The following is a 12,644-nucleotide window of genomic DNA, read 5'->3' on the forward strand; positions in this document are numbered from 1 at the left end:
GTAAGTTGCCAATCCAGTGGCTGTCTATGACAAAAATAGAGACAGCAGTGCTCCACAGTTTGTCCTAAATGTTATGTGGCTATATTTTTTGAAGTGGAACAAAATGAGATTATTTTTTGGTATCCAATCACCCCAACCCTCAGCATCCACTGAAGCTGTGAGAAAAGGCTGAGCCCATTCCACCCCACACAGAGCAGGACACAATACCTACTTTCTAATCATACAGTAGCTCTCCAGCTGCTCACACTACTGTCATCTTTCCGGACAAAAAAGGAAATTACACGAGAGTCCTGCTGTGGCCTTCGCTGGAGACCAATAATTAGAAGGTCAGACTTGCTGCAGATCCTCATCAAGCTGTGACAGCTAATCTGACTGTCAGTAATTCTGGATTCCACACTGCTAAACAGGAGGCAGCCTTTGACTGCAGCCACAAAGGCTTACATTATTTACAAAGACAATCTAAAGCACAGACATGCACTGCCTGAACCTCCAGTGCTGGACTTTGCCAGGGGACCTATTAAGAGACAGAGTATGGTTTCCTCTTTCTTATCTACCTGTGCGGGAAGTGTTTGTATTGTTTGTAAGACGTATGGTGCGGGGTGTTTCCATTAACCTCTCTCAGGTTTCCCCGGCCTATACCACATACAGTTTAATGCTCCATAAGAGCAAGTGTAGCCCCTGATGTATCAACTTTGATCGATACCTCAATACAATTTTATTGACCAAAGCATCCAACCACAACTGCTGCAATGTCTTTAATGAGACAAAATGTAAAATGAAGCCATTGCATGCTCAGAGGGCATGCACACTTCATTCTTGGGCTCGATCTTCAAGGTCCAAGGAGACTTGTCTCAAGGTGAATTAACTATCCTTGAATTATTGATGCTCCAAGTCGCCACCGTGCAGTTTGATGACGCCTCAAAGAGGCAGTAAAGCCCTCACCGATGAGGCCAGTAAACCCTGCACACTCCACAGGTCAAATTATCTCCCTGAGGTCACACTAACGGCTGATACTCCTATTAAACTGGGAAATGAGATCCAGTGATTGTTAAAATATCAGCTCAAGACACACTGAGATGCATATCCCTGTTCTAATCTCTGCAATGGAAGAGAGAGCAGGTACCAAAAGGGCAATGGTCTTTTAAATTAGACATGCATTATTGAGTGCGGCATTTTCCCTGACAATGACTAGTTAACGCAAAGAGCAAGCACTGAATGGACAAATACAGTTCCTGCCAATTATCTGTGGCACATGACTTCCTTTTTACTGCTGAGACTTATTCTGCGAGCTCGAACAGCTTCTGTGCTGCAATGTGACTGCTGGTGATATGAAGTGTCCTGCATCAAGAGGCCTCCTTCTCTCAGCACTCATTCACTGACGGCTACTCAGTGGGAAAACGCTTTGATGATGAAATTATGTGAAATGTGCCGCTGTGGTCCTCCTTCCTGTACTATCTGCAATGAACAAGGTCTACCAGTCCGACTGCCGGGAAAACTGACAGGATTTAATCAGCTGGTCATGTAAATGTGTGTTACAGATGTAAGATTTGAATATTTAAATTACACCAGTCAACAAGCATCAAGGTATTTTGGCCGAGCTAAACAACAACACACTGTGACAGCTCATCATGCATACATAACTATATACAATATAAAGCTGAATATGTTTTTATTCTTTTTTCTGCTCTCCACTTCAATTTTGATTCAGTTTTGGCACATGGAGTAGGGCTGTGTTTTATTGTATCTCCTGGAGGAGGGGTGGGACCAAAAGACAACGCAGAAGCGCCTGAAAGTGCAATATCACTGAGGGCCGCTCGGGGCTGGCTCTAAAAAGTAAAAAAAATAAATCATTGCTCCAGTAGACTCACATTCAAAAAGCATCAACTTCATTAAATACTGAGTCAATAAAGTCATTAATGTGTAATTAGCTAAATTAACTCTGCTGGTCTTGCTCTGGTGGTCCATCTAAAAATAATTTCATAATTAATTAGATATTAGGCCTTAAAGAGAAGTATGCTTGGGGGTGTGGTTTCCAGTATAGGTGGACATTCATCGTGTCCTCGAGTTCTTACAGTCAGACCCACCCCTCCCTCCTCCCAAGCTTCACCTTTTCCTCTAAATATGGTCAATTAGGCTCCAAAAAAAACAACATGGCAAAGGCCAAATTGTAAGACGCGAGGCTTTAACATGGCAGTTCACAAACCGATGGGTAACATCACAGTGGACATTATCAGTTCTCATATTTTAACCAAACAAACTGATAACCAGAGCATAATAAACTGACCCTGTTTAATTGTAGGTAGAACAACAGTAAAGGGTGTACTGCCATCTAAATTCAGAGTTTTGCGCAGAGAGTCAAGAAGAGTTTTGACATGGCAAACTTGGTCAGAGAAGACTAATGACAGCCTGCTATCATCCATGGCTTCTGTGCTTCCAGTGAATGATTAATGTGTTATTATGAAGTCTTTCTGCAATACAGGTGAGTGGGGACTGCGCTAAATACATGCCAAGTAGCTCTGATATTTTACACCATTCACAATTCTCCATAATTCATACAGCCACTTACAGGCTTCCCTTGGCACTCGACATACACCGAGCCATATGGTCCTGTCTCCTGACCAATCCAATGCCTGTTTTCTGTACTGATGCTCCATGAAGCCTCAGTGGTCCTCATATTTATAGCCACATTAGCATCTTGTCTGCGTTTCAATTGTAACCAAAATTTTGTGAAAAAACAACAAGCAGAGTCAGAATTGAAACAGTGGCTTGTAGCACAGTGTCTTCCTTTACCCATAGAGAAGCACTGTCATGTCAGGCTCCGAGCTCACCCTAACAGTGAGTTAGCCACAGTTGTCTTGACAGATCCCCTGTTTGATCAGTTGAATGGAAAGAGATCAAGCAGCATATTTCAGCATCACCACAATTACTTGGCCAAAGTTTCTGATAATGTTGTTCTACAGAATACCAATGAGAGTACCAGGTCTCCCCGTTCGCTAGGGGACAGTGCATTAGAGTAATTTATTCCTCCAAAAAACAAGCATCAAAGATAATTGGGCATGACATGCTATATTATGAATGTTCAGGCTCAATGTATGTCCTCTATAATTTCCCATCTAGAGGCATTTGCTGTCATGAAATGGTGATTCACAGTGTGTATTCTCCATTACCGTTCAGTGCAGAGGTGAGGTGGGTGGAGGTTGGTGAGATTAAAGTCCAAAGAGGGAGAAGGAAGCAATTGTTGATGCTGTTCACATTAGGTCATTAGGATGAGGAATGGTCTTGATATTTAACAACGCTGCAACGTGTCATGCATATGAGAGTTAGGGAGGGTTTTCTGCTCAACAACACGAGAGCCCAAGAAGAAGATAAACGATTTTTTTTTTTTCCTCCACACTGCAGCTGTTGCAGGGTGGGTCTACATATTTTACCACGAGGCAAAATGACTGCAGTATTATCATGGTAAGAAGAGTGTTATTTAGCAATTTCACACCTAAGTGGGGATAAGCAAATCAAAACATACTTTGGAAGGTGGAGTGCAAGAACAGCAAGAAATTAGATGAGAAAAGGATGACTTTCTCTACACAAAAGAACTGATTGATTTCACTGAGATTGTCCGAGTCAGTGAAGCCAATGAATCAGTCTGGATGACAAGAGGATTGGGATACATTAACAAATCTGACTGGTTTGAGTCAAAGACCAACAGAGATGGACGGTAGACAGATAATCTGGCTTTGTGCCACTGTAAACGTTTGAGGCAGTAAGCAGATCATAGTTCAACAGAATTAGACAAGGTTGCCAAAACTCTATGTGGGTTCAAATGGGATTATACCACTAATCCCCTTGATTTTCATACACCGATAAACATTCATAATCCCTCACCTCAGAAGGATTAAACATTTTTGAAAAAGGGAGGATGAAAAGCACCCCGGCTAATTCAAAAGGACACCAGAATACCTTTTCAGAGAGGAAGAGGGATCTGCTTCCTACTGGTAGAGGAGCTGGAGTTTGTGTACAAAGAAGGTAGCTAAAGGCAACCTGTGCGAAGCCCTTTGAAGCTTTGTTAGGAGGAGCACAAAGCAAGTAAATAGGTCAAAAAATGTGGTGCAAAACATTGTGAGATGGATATTAGAAAAAACCAGCACGAGGAAAAACAATGTGTGCCTTTTTTCACCAGTGGAAATGAGGTGCAAGGCGAGACCACAATACCACCAACATGTCATCCTTTTGCTGCAGTCACAGTGTAACCTATGGAGGATTATTTACTGGGTACCACCGATGGATAACAAACAATACCACAGTCCCATTGAATGAAACTAATTCTTTTATTTTTATAATCACTAATTATAAACACTAAATATGAGATCTGATTAAATGATGAATCTATTCCATTTTATGAGTGTGTGACTTGGGTTGACATCTTAATTACACATTACAGCACAGGCTTTAATTACTATAACAATGTTTGATTTATTGGGATTCAAAATAAGTGAGGCTTCATCAACCACCTGCAAGCTGGAAATCGCTTGTTTTGACAGAGAAATTGAGGATAAGGAGAAGCTGTCAGTAAGACGGAAACTTTCTCCATCTGTCGACAGGCAAAAACTGCTCAAAGTCATGACGGTGAGTTCACTCCAGTCCTTGTGTTCTCACCTGCCAGTAAGAGAAACCTTTCTTTAGAGAACATAACAAGCCCATTTCAATTTCCCTGCGGCAAGAGCAGAACATCCATCTCTAACACGGGCCAAAAAGAGATTCCCAGTTCTCTTTGTGATTACATTAAAATGTAAGTTGCTATTTATCCCACGTTCCCTCTGCTGGCGTGTGACATCAAATTACAGTGGGTACTCCTCTTCCTTATCCCTGCTGTGTCACTGAAGGCCTCGACACCTTGACACGCACCTTCACCCGGCGCTGGACACAGCGAATAGAATTCATATCGTGTTGCACTAGGTCGCCCTGACCTCCTCTGTGGTGGTTACTGCTGACTATAAATCGCAATATGCATGCCGACAGATTGTTTTCGACTGCTGATTTTAAAATGGGGAAGCACAGCGCTCATTCAGAGCCTTTGGAGTTGCTCTCTCACCTTTGCAGCAGATACAGTGCAGCCCATGGTCATGACAGAAATGAACACTGTCTGCTTGGAGTGCAAAACAAATCAGCTAAGCTTACCTCCAGAGTAAAAACCTCTGCTGCCCTTTCCCCTCTTACACTTATAGCCTCTGTTATCAGTGCGAAGACAAAACATCGATTGCCTTATTATCTACAGGGCTTTAAAACCTAATACTTTTAACAACCATATATATTAAATGAACTGCTTCTTTTAATAGCAGAGTAAAGCAGACATTTTCAGAATTTGTGGAATGCCAGAGTCCTTGAAGACTCATAAATAGAGCAGTTCAGCTGACAATTGGACTGAATGTGTGGGAAGGCCAGGTGCCGTGAGAGCTGTGCTGCCGAGAGGGGAGGCTTTAGGGATTTATTAGGTACCAATTTGGTTCCATAAGAAGCCAGTTTCATCAGACAAAAAGAGGTTTTGTACACTCAGCACGGTTGGGGGTTTTCCACATCTAAGCAGGAATACACATTATTAGAGAGGGACCCTTGTTAGTGTTCAGTCTTGGAGCCCAAATTGGCATTTAGCGAGGCAGCAGAATGCTCTAATTGTGTGTGATGTCCCAAGGCAGAGGATGCTCAGCTGATTACTGTGAGCCGTCTGAAACACTTCACCTCCCAGTTAAGTAAAACAGGCAAACAAGGGGGTAAAAGTGAAAGACACACTGTACCTGCTTCTATCTCCCCATGTATAGCATCAAGAGTACACGGATTTTGGATTTTCAGTTTCACCAACAAACTAACTTCTTTCACTCCCACTCATTATTTAAATCTGCAAGTTTATTTCATCTCAGAGGAAGTGCCGCTGCGGAGCCCCAAGTCAGTCAGCCAACTACATTAACCAACAACTTTAAAAAGAGCTGCGAGTCTCTGAAGTCGAGATGAGACAAGTGATGGCGTTTGGTTCAGCTTTCTCTGAGTAAAGTTATGGTGAGTTACAGCGCTCTGCAAGTTGATACAGTGGTTTCAAAGCTTGCGAGCATGACATTAAGTATTTGATCTGTTAATAAACACTTCAACTGTTAATTTGGATTACTGTGTAATAATAATTGAGGACCTGCTGCTTAAGAAATTACTATGATATTTGATAGTACATCTGCTACTACTACAATTATAATCTGTGGCCTGCAAGAACTGAAAATGTGACTCCTATTGCAACCGTAACTAAGGGGTGGAGTTTAGCAGCTGTCATTTACAAAGTAATGTACAACTTTCTGACAGTCAAAAATGACACTGTTCTGCTTTTTCATGACAGGTGTAAAGGCAAAGTGGGGAACTTGTGAGGCACAGTGACGTCGGTTGGACAAAGATATTCATTCATGTTTGTTTGTTTTGTCAGGAAATATGGAATTTATGACACAACTGTTGTGTTGGACTGAAACAAATTACATTGGTGTCACTGTATTTCATACTAATACTATTTTATATAACTTAAAACAGTTTTTTTAGACATCCTAAATTTTGCGTTGCTTTGGCAGAGACATAATTTGATAAAAGCAGAACTGAGCCTTGTTTAAAAAAACATCATTATCATGACTGCTCGCTGTTTATCATTCAGCATCTGCACTGGTGTGAGCGGATATCATTTAATAACTACATCAGATAATGTCTCAATCAAAGCTTTATCTTGAAAAGTCAGTATTGTTGCTGAGGCCTCGTCGCACATGTCGGACACAGTTTGCAGCCAACTGAAGCTCCAATGTGCAGAAACAGTGTGAGGTGGATTTGTCTACTTTTCTAACAGGACTTTATTGATGATAGTGGTTCATTAATCAATAATGCAGCAGAACACAAAGAGGCAGGCCGAGCAAATGTATGTATTGATAGTAATCAAAACTGATACTTATTCAAAACAGGGATAATTATTATCACCAGACATTAACGTGGTGAATTAAGCCATGAATTTAAAACGAATTGATTAACAGCAAAGCTTTGATCAAATCAAAACATGATATTTATCAAATCAAGCTGCTCGTGATTTTAATCAAATGTAGACTCTTTTATCAAATCTGGCTAGTTCTAATCAAATCATGTCTTTACCAAAAAAATAAAAAAAATCCAAGAGAAAACTTATCAGTTTAACGACACTTTCATCTTCTGTGTGTTTATTTTTTTTTTTTATCTCAACCCCTGGGCTCACTTAGTCTAATTTCTGCCTGCCCTTTGAAGTTTTCCAATTCAAGGTACGGCTGCGGTGCTGACCCTGTTGAGCTGTATAAAGATAATGTAGAACTTACTTTCAACTACATTGGTGGGAGAGGCTTAAAGACAATACAGGTGCATACAGTATGCTGTCACAGTGATAATGGAACTAAAGGCATAAAATCAATATCATATTAAAGCTTCATGGTACTGTATCTCCACATCCATGGAACGTGATAGCAGTGTGTGAATTTTACTTAGCACCACTGTCTTCATATATATATGGAGTCATTTTGTATTGTATTTGCATTTTGTATTAATATATAGTTGATGTTGTATATTGATTTACTGTATCAGCTTATTGTCTGGATGGAGATCTTATATCTTTCTTCATGACTGCTTATAATAAAAAAGGTGACTCACAACTGAACGGAGCAATAAGTTGTTTACAGTACCTGGTGTGTAAAAAGCTTTGTGCTCAGTTACCCCTCTGTATTCAGAGTTGTAGAAACAAGTGAAAAGATAAAATTATTCCTTTTCATTCACGTCCCACAGGTGGGAGAACAGTGCAGGTGACCCTTTGATGTGAGCTATAGCTCTCAATTTTAATTCATTCAGCACTCATCCTTTTTCATATGTTATTTGAAATATTTCCACAGATCCCTTTCCTCCTGTGGCTCCCGTGGGTGCAGCCAGCACACCCAGGACAGTCTTTGCGTGTGGTTCATTTCCAGTTTCAAGCATGCAGCAGGAGGGCACAATCTGTGAAGTGGGCTAATGGGTCTAACATGGTAATGTTGTGCTGCATTCATATGCTACAGTGTGTGGTATAATTTACCACAATGACAGAAAAGTTTACAGCTATTTGTTTGATGAACGTAATTATTGTGTTACCTATACAACTATATCATATTTCCTTCCCGCAGGCGATACACACAATCACAGGCTTGAGGGCTGCGTCACAGCTAACATGTTTTTCTGTAAAAGATGCCATTCACCTGCATTAATCATTTTGCTTTGCATTTCCTCCTCTACCAATAACTTTGATACATGCCTCTCATTAAAAACAGATTATAAACAGAAAGATTTGTACCACTGTCAGTTCTGTGCTTCGTTCCTGACATTCCCTCGACTGGTATGTTTCTATCTTTATAAGAGCATGTGGAGAAAGGCCTCTGAACTATTATTTTCCCCAAGATAAATATGTCTGGGGAAATTTGCTGTGAAGGGAATGCCAGAACATGACTTTAGTCCTCGTGTGCACACAACATACAAATTACATATTGAGCCAAGCGCGAGTGGCAGGTTATGTTTCCACTTACATGAAATGGAAAGAGAATAAAATGTATATGTATGGCACAACGTATTCATCAAAGTGTGGCTACAGAGAAACCACCAACATGATCAATATTGAGAGCACATACATAACATGCAACCTGAAAATTCAGTCCGTAAATAGTAAATCATTTATTTTGGAGACTTTTTAAAGTTATAGCTGACTTCAGTTTTGGATGAGACTGTGATCCAACACAGAGTTATGGTTGATTTCTCAATCTTTTATTTTTTTTTTTTTTTTTTTTATTATCAACTAAAAAATGTTGATGTTTACATTTTGAGGAATATTATGATTTTTGTGAAATCTAATTAAAAGTCTTCAAAACAATTAGAATCTTGAAGTGTTAGGTTATTGGGTCAACAAAAATTCCCGATACTGGTACTAATAATTTGACTTTGAAACCGATTTCTGTGCACAGAGAAGCCTCCAGTTACTTTGGTGCACAGACAGGTATATTTCCAAAAAGTTCTTAGATAAGAGTGAAATAAGGCCTTCTAAGAGCAGAAACTGAAGAATGTGGACGGGTGGCCTAAGTAGAGACACAGCAGCTTAAACACAGCAAAACGTTTGTCTTTTAAAACTAGAACAAGTAAATTTGGATGTCACAATGCCGGGCATTTTTTGATAGAAGATAGTAGTGAATTCGGTCATGGCCATTAAAGTATCAAAGTTCAGTACCTATCCAACCCCAGTCCTCACTCTAAAGAAGTCATATATTACGCTACACATTTTAAGTGATGAATAGATTTCTACTTGGTAAACACTTGAGTAGATTAGCACAGAACAGCTGGCGAAACCAGTTTCTGGTCTCCAGTGTTCTCAAATGTTCTCCATTAATTGTGTCTTTCTCTTCTATCTGTCAATATAGGCTAAAATGCCAAAATAATATTTCAACTTCCTCCTGCTGGCTAGTAAAAATCATCACTGCTTGTATACTGTTTAACTGTGTGAAGGACAGGGTTGATGCCATATATTTTTCCACATTAATGGGACACAAATTTGTACATACTCTTTAATGTGGGGACAGTACAACGCTTCACATGTACATGGATGTGTGTGCTGGATGGAGGCTGTGAAAGGCAAAGTAAAAGAGTGGTTTGGAGGAACAAAAAGAAACACAATGGTGAAAAAGGTAGAAAAGAGTAGGGAATAAGGTAGATGGAAGGAAGAAGAATAAATGAAAGATGAAGTGTGGAAAATAGGGAAAGGGGTGTTGATGTGCTCCTTAAGCAGGTCATTGGATGCAGTGTGCCTTGGGAGGGCTCGTTTAAGCATGACTAACAGATTTCCTCAGTCCCTACAGAAGCCCTTCCTCAAAGTCCAGAGAGGCACTTCAGGATGCATGACAAGGAAATGGCGCACATAGCCATTAAACAACTTCTGGGTTATCAGCAGATCACAGGAGGGAAGGAAAACTCCATTATCCATGGATAGTGTTTAGCTATACAAAGAGGACAGAGCTGAATAAAACTGTAACTGACTGTCACCAGGAACAGAAAATGAAAACCTATTGTTTTCTTGTGTTTCTGAATAGCTACTCCCAAACTGTTGGGAAGGATAGTTAATAGAAATACAAGGGAAAGTTTTCATTAGGGCTCATTTCTTCAATTTGTAAACTGTTGTCTGTAACAACCATCATCATCACCCTCTGGTGATTAAGGTGCCCGGCTGAAGCTGTGGATACCATACTTTTCTCCATCATGTCTGACTGGGGCTCCTGCTCTCCTGCCTCTCTCTCATGTGGGATGTGAGGCCTAGTTTACAGCATAGTGGTGAGCACTGTCTCTTGATCCCGCTCATCCTCTTATTCAGTACTGAAGGGCACCAAGCTCTGTAATCCACCAACAGTCCCTGGCAGAGCTCATGGTCGACACCAAAGCCCTGCTGTTCTCACAAACCCCCCCACTGCATTCGCACTCCGCTTCACAGTCTCACACACAAACACAAGCTTCCCAGTTTGTCGAACCCTCCTCCTCACTCTCAGAGAGACACATAACTCAAAGGTCTGTGGGTGCCAGTGGCTTCGGGGCTCCATAACTCCCAATTTACATTGAAGCGGACTTGATAGTGCCATGTGTCTCGCGCTGAATTCAATCCACCCTTCGTGCTAGATCACCTCCCTAATGACAGTAATTGTATTGAGGAAGCCCCCGGTCATGTTCAATTACCCATTCCCATCCAAGCACACGGGTCTAATCTTTCGCTGTAATGTGCAATACAGATGGTTCTAGAGGGGAGACATATTCATCCCCGCCTCATCTTTGCTGGGATGTATGAAATCCGGCAGGAGAGCAGTGGCACACTTCAAGGGGCTGAGAGGTGGCCCTGAGTTATCATTATCTGATAATATCTGAAAACCTGGGTTTGCTAATTAAAATTATTCTATTTGTCTGCTTGATGGGTTAACTCATCTAAAAACCTCTTCCTAGCATTGAGAGTCTCTTATTCCTAACACACTATGAAAATCAGTGACCACAGCAAAAATGTACACTCACCCAAGCTGTTTCTCCAATCGACTGGCAGGTGAGCCCACGATCTCTCCCAGTGTACAGTGGACCTGACCCAGGAAGTCCTGTTATGGGGAGGAGGGCATAAAGTGGGATGGCGCGAGACAGGGGCGTTCAAGTGGATCACGGGGGGGTAACAAGGAGAGTCGGTGAGCAGTTAAGCATCATCATAAGCATTGTACGGTTATGAATTAGGACGTCCGAGGCAGACACGTACGTTAAAGTCGGTGGGCTTCCAAGGTGGAGGAATAGGAGGAAAAGGAGGAAAGAAGAGAGACCAGGCAGCAGCAGTGACACAACAGAGCATATCATGGAACAGAAGGAACACAACTCAAATACCAGACTGTCATCACCGAAGTGCAAGAAAGAAGAGCACAAGTGTACACATGAAAACAGAAAAAAGGCAGAATGGGAACGGCTGAGGGTAAAGAGTCAAGAGTCTCAGAGGGAGAGAAGAGGAAAAGCGAAAGAGCGCAAGAGAAAGAATGAGACAAAGACAGAAGGGGTATCACACAGGGTACAATCTGCGTCCACAGTATGGAGCACAATGCAAAAAATACAACAATCAAAGCATCACGTGACAGAAGCACATTTGATGATGAAAACTTCAGCCCTATGCAAACCAAGTGCTGCAAATATATTGCCGGGTGTCTGTATTGTATGACTTTATTCATCAAAGCTTTCAGCATAAAAGATGACACCAGCACACATTCACTTTAATGAGCTGTTCCCTGCATGTATGCTCTACGATAAATAATTTTTTTTTTAAAACGACTCCTTTTAGACAAAGCTGTCATTTTAAAATCTATATTATTTTTAAAAAACTAAGCCGTCTTGGAAAATATTACATTTCATTTAGCTGCCACTTTTATCCAAAGCGACTTACAACATACCGATGGTACACCATCGGGAGCAATTTAGGGTTCAGTGTCTTGCTCAAGGACACTTGGGCATGTGGAGCTGGGGAGGTGTATGTTTTTGGATGGTGGGAGGAAGCTGGGGCACCTGGAGAGAACCCACGCAAGCACAGGGAGAACATGCAAACTCTGCACAGAAAGGCCCAGGACCAGATTTGAACATGGAACCGTCTTGCTGTGAGGCAACAATGCTAACCACTGCACCACTGTGCCCCCAAAATACTGCAAAGAGATCTGCATAGCACACAGGGAAATGTGTTGATGAGCTTTGATAATGATATGCAATGCTTAATTTCTCATTTAAAGAAGTGGTAATGAGTGTATGACAGATGCAAATGAAATTTCGATTATTATTGCCCTGGAGGAATAAAATAACTCATTTTAGAGGAAGGTGGAAGGTACGGGAAAATAAATACGATTTCAGCAGATGAGCGACATTTCACTCATCATTTCAAAATATATTTGAGCGTTTATGTGACAAACTTTGATTTGCATAGAACCTAAATATCAGACATGCATTGATAATTCACATGTTGAATATAAAGTTGAGCTCCTGACCCATAAAAAAGTTCTTCACTTACATGCTTTGCCAGATCTGGACTTTTAGAATCAACATCATACCTGAAA

General features: G+C 41.1%; 1 protein-coding gene across 2 annotated transcripts in view; it reads right to left on the bottom strand.

The window, feature by feature from the left end:
- The window catches only part of cpne5a (copine Va), a 71,584-nt gene that overhangs the window by 40,082 nt on the left and 18,858 nt on the right, over positions 1-12,644 (bottom strand). Inside the window, exons 5-7 of one of the 2 annotated variants that reach the window (XM_069140705.1) lie at positions 12,599-12,638; positions 11,318-11,332; positions 11,089-11,165 (exon numbers count right to left, since the gene is read on the bottom strand). In XM_069140705.1, the coding sequence (XP_068996806.1) occupies positions 11,089-11,165; positions 11,318-11,332; positions 12,599-12,638 (132 nt within the window). The remainder of the gene's footprint in view (positions 1-11,088; positions 11,166-11,317; positions 11,333-12,598; positions 12,639-12,644) is intronic. The other variant, XM_069140706.1, reaches the window with a different exon arrangement.

The sequence above is a fragment of the Embiotoca jacksoni genome, unplaced genomic scaffold (assembly GCF_022577435.1).
Source record: "Embiotoca jacksoni isolate LCO1_2020_lvr unplaced genomic scaffold, fEmbJac1.0.p SCAF_9, whole genome shotgun sequence".
NCBI classification, from domain to species: domain Eukaryota; kingdom Metazoa; phylum Chordata; class Actinopteri; family Embiotocidae; genus Embiotoca; species Embiotoca jacksoni.